Here is a 2,199-nt window from a genome sequence, read left to right on the forward strand (position 1 = left end):
AGGGAGCTCAAAGCAAAACACGGCTCTATCACAGAGCATGAATCCTCTCTCGGCATCGAACAAAGGGCAATTTCTCAGTACTGAGGCTTAAACCCACTAAGCACCATGAATTCAGAAGCAGGATCTTGCTCTCACCCCATAGGAGTCCCGGGGATTTGTAAACATGCGATCAAACACAAAGTCCATGTTAGCCATCTTCATCGCTGCCCTGCAACAGAGCAACAGAAAAGCATGACTCTCAGTGCAGACGGACGGAGAGCTGGGGCCCCCGTGAAAAGGGGAGGACAGAGGTGTGTGTGGGTGGGGGAGGGGGGGCAAACCTGTTCAGGAAGAAGACGCCCCGGATCATCTCGTAGGGGTTGGCCCGGGTCCGGGCTCGCCGCATCTCCTCCCCGTCCAGAACGTCAAACACAGTCTGCCCAGAGAAAATCAAACCCGAGTGAGCGCCACTCCGGCCCCGCTGGGATGGGAAACAGGTCTTAAGAGCCTGAGAGCCCGACTCATAGCTACTAGCTGTAGGTCCCAAGGAAAGCTGCCCCATCCCTCTGGCTCTTGCCCACCTGACTGGGGAAGGGTGAAAGGTGAAATGTAAGCATGTGCTGACGCCTGCTAAGTGGTTGACTAGTGGCACCGAGTCTACGCACTTCACGCTGTCTCTTGGCCTGACTAATCCTTCAAACTGAAACATCTCTCCATCCCACCACAGCAGCCATCCACGGGGCAGAGCAGGGGCTCCCTCACCCCTCGGGCTCCCTTCACCCACCCACCCGCCCACCCCCACCCCGCGCTGCAAAAAAAACGCCTCAGCTCGCCTGAGTTTGTCACTGCAATGACACTGAGCCTCTGTGAGCCAGTCTGAGGCCCGGCTTCTCCTCGCACCCAAGGGCAATTCTCCGTGGCCACCACCAATCAATTTGGGTCAAGAAGCTGCCCCGAGTGTTACAAAGGCGGCTGCCTTCTCCTGGGTAACTAACATCTCCACCCTCTACCAGAATGGTACAATCCTGGTGCCCACTTCATTTTCATGACAGCCAAAGACAATAACCAGATAGCAGCTGCTGGAGGCGTTTACATTCAAAAGCCCCAAATGACAGTGTGACTTCCCATCAGCTCGACAGAACTCTGCCAGGCAGGGGTTTAAAGGAGATCATTTAGAGTTCTGAAAATTAAATCAACATTGTACCAACCTAATGGAGTACTGGTGGTGCAGTGGTTAAGTGCTCGGCTGCGAATGGAAAGGCTGGGGGGTAGAACCTACCAGTTACCATGTGGGAGGAAGATGAGGCAGTCTGCTCCGCAAGGGATTTACAGCCTTGAAAACCCTATGGGCAATTCTGTTCTGTCCTACAGGGTCACTATGGGGTCGGAATTTGGAAATGCTAACTCCAAGAGCTGTTCTGCGCTGCCTGCTGGTGCCGGACAATGGGGCAGGGCCTGGGAGAGGGTGACCAAAGACTGGCCGGCTCGCTGGCCAGTTTCACCAGCACGGAGGAAGCAGCAAGAAGGGGGAGCTGAGACAGTAGAGAACTTGGAACTAAGCTTCTTTAGCCAGTGGGTAGTCAGGGGGCTAGTGGAACGCGTGAAGCAGAAGAAAGTCTGAAACAACTGGCTCCTGGCTACTCCCTGTGAGAGAAGTAACTCTCCGGGGCTCAGTAAAAATGCTGTGAAACCCTGAAGGAAATCCTAGACTGAAACTTCCTTTGTTCCCTACCAGCATGGAGGAGCTATGTTCATCAGAGAAATGAGTTGTAGCCAAGCAGAAAACCATTTGGCTTGACCGCTGCCTGAGAAAGGCCAGGCTTGAGCGTGGGGAGTCCGCACGAAACGCAGCTTGTGCAGAGGGCAGGCAGAGAAGGCGGGCCCCACAGCAGTCATGGAGCCTCACATCAGAACAGAGCTCAAGAGCTTCTGCCGCCCCTCTGGCAGGTTGTTGTCATTTGCCCTCATGTGGATTTGAACCACTCACCTTGTGGTTAGCCGCCCAATGCTCAATCTGCTGAGCCAGCAGGTCTCTTTTCTGGCAAGGTTTATTCCAGAGATGAAATAAATGAGGGCCAAAGAGGTTTCAGCTTGCTTGTAAGTGCTGGCACCTTCCCCCCACCTTCATTCATGCTGTCTAGATTTGTCTTTAAGATACTGATTTTTAAAAGATTCCCATATCTCCTTCCACACTCCCACCTCATTTGTCAGAGCGCTGCG

The 2,199-nt window shown here is 53.7% G+C and overlaps 1 protein-coding gene across 1 annotated transcript in view; it reads right to left on the reverse strand.

Annotated features, from left to right (window-relative positions):
• Nucleotides 1-2,199, reverse strand: part of CMTR1 (cap methyltransferase 1) — a 55,110-nt gene that overhangs the window by 33,252 nt on the left and 19,659 nt on the right. Inside the window, exons 7-8 of the mRNA XM_045294860.1 lie at nucleotides 321-415; nucleotides 136-208 (exon numbers count right to left, since the gene is read on the reverse strand). Of these exons, the coding sequence (XP_045150795.1) occupies nucleotides 136-208; nucleotides 321-415 (168 nt within the window). The remainder of the gene's footprint in view (nucleotides 1-135; nucleotides 209-320; nucleotides 416-2,199) is intronic.

Source organism: Echinops telfairi, unplaced genomic scaffold (assembly GCF_000313985.2).
Source record: "Echinops telfairi isolate 266 unplaced genomic scaffold, ASM31398v2 ScPeMD7_3533;HRSCAF=4204_1, whole genome shotgun sequence".
Classification (NCBI taxonomy): domain Eukaryota; kingdom Metazoa; phylum Chordata; class Mammalia; order Afrosoricida; family Tenrecidae; genus Echinops; species Echinops telfairi.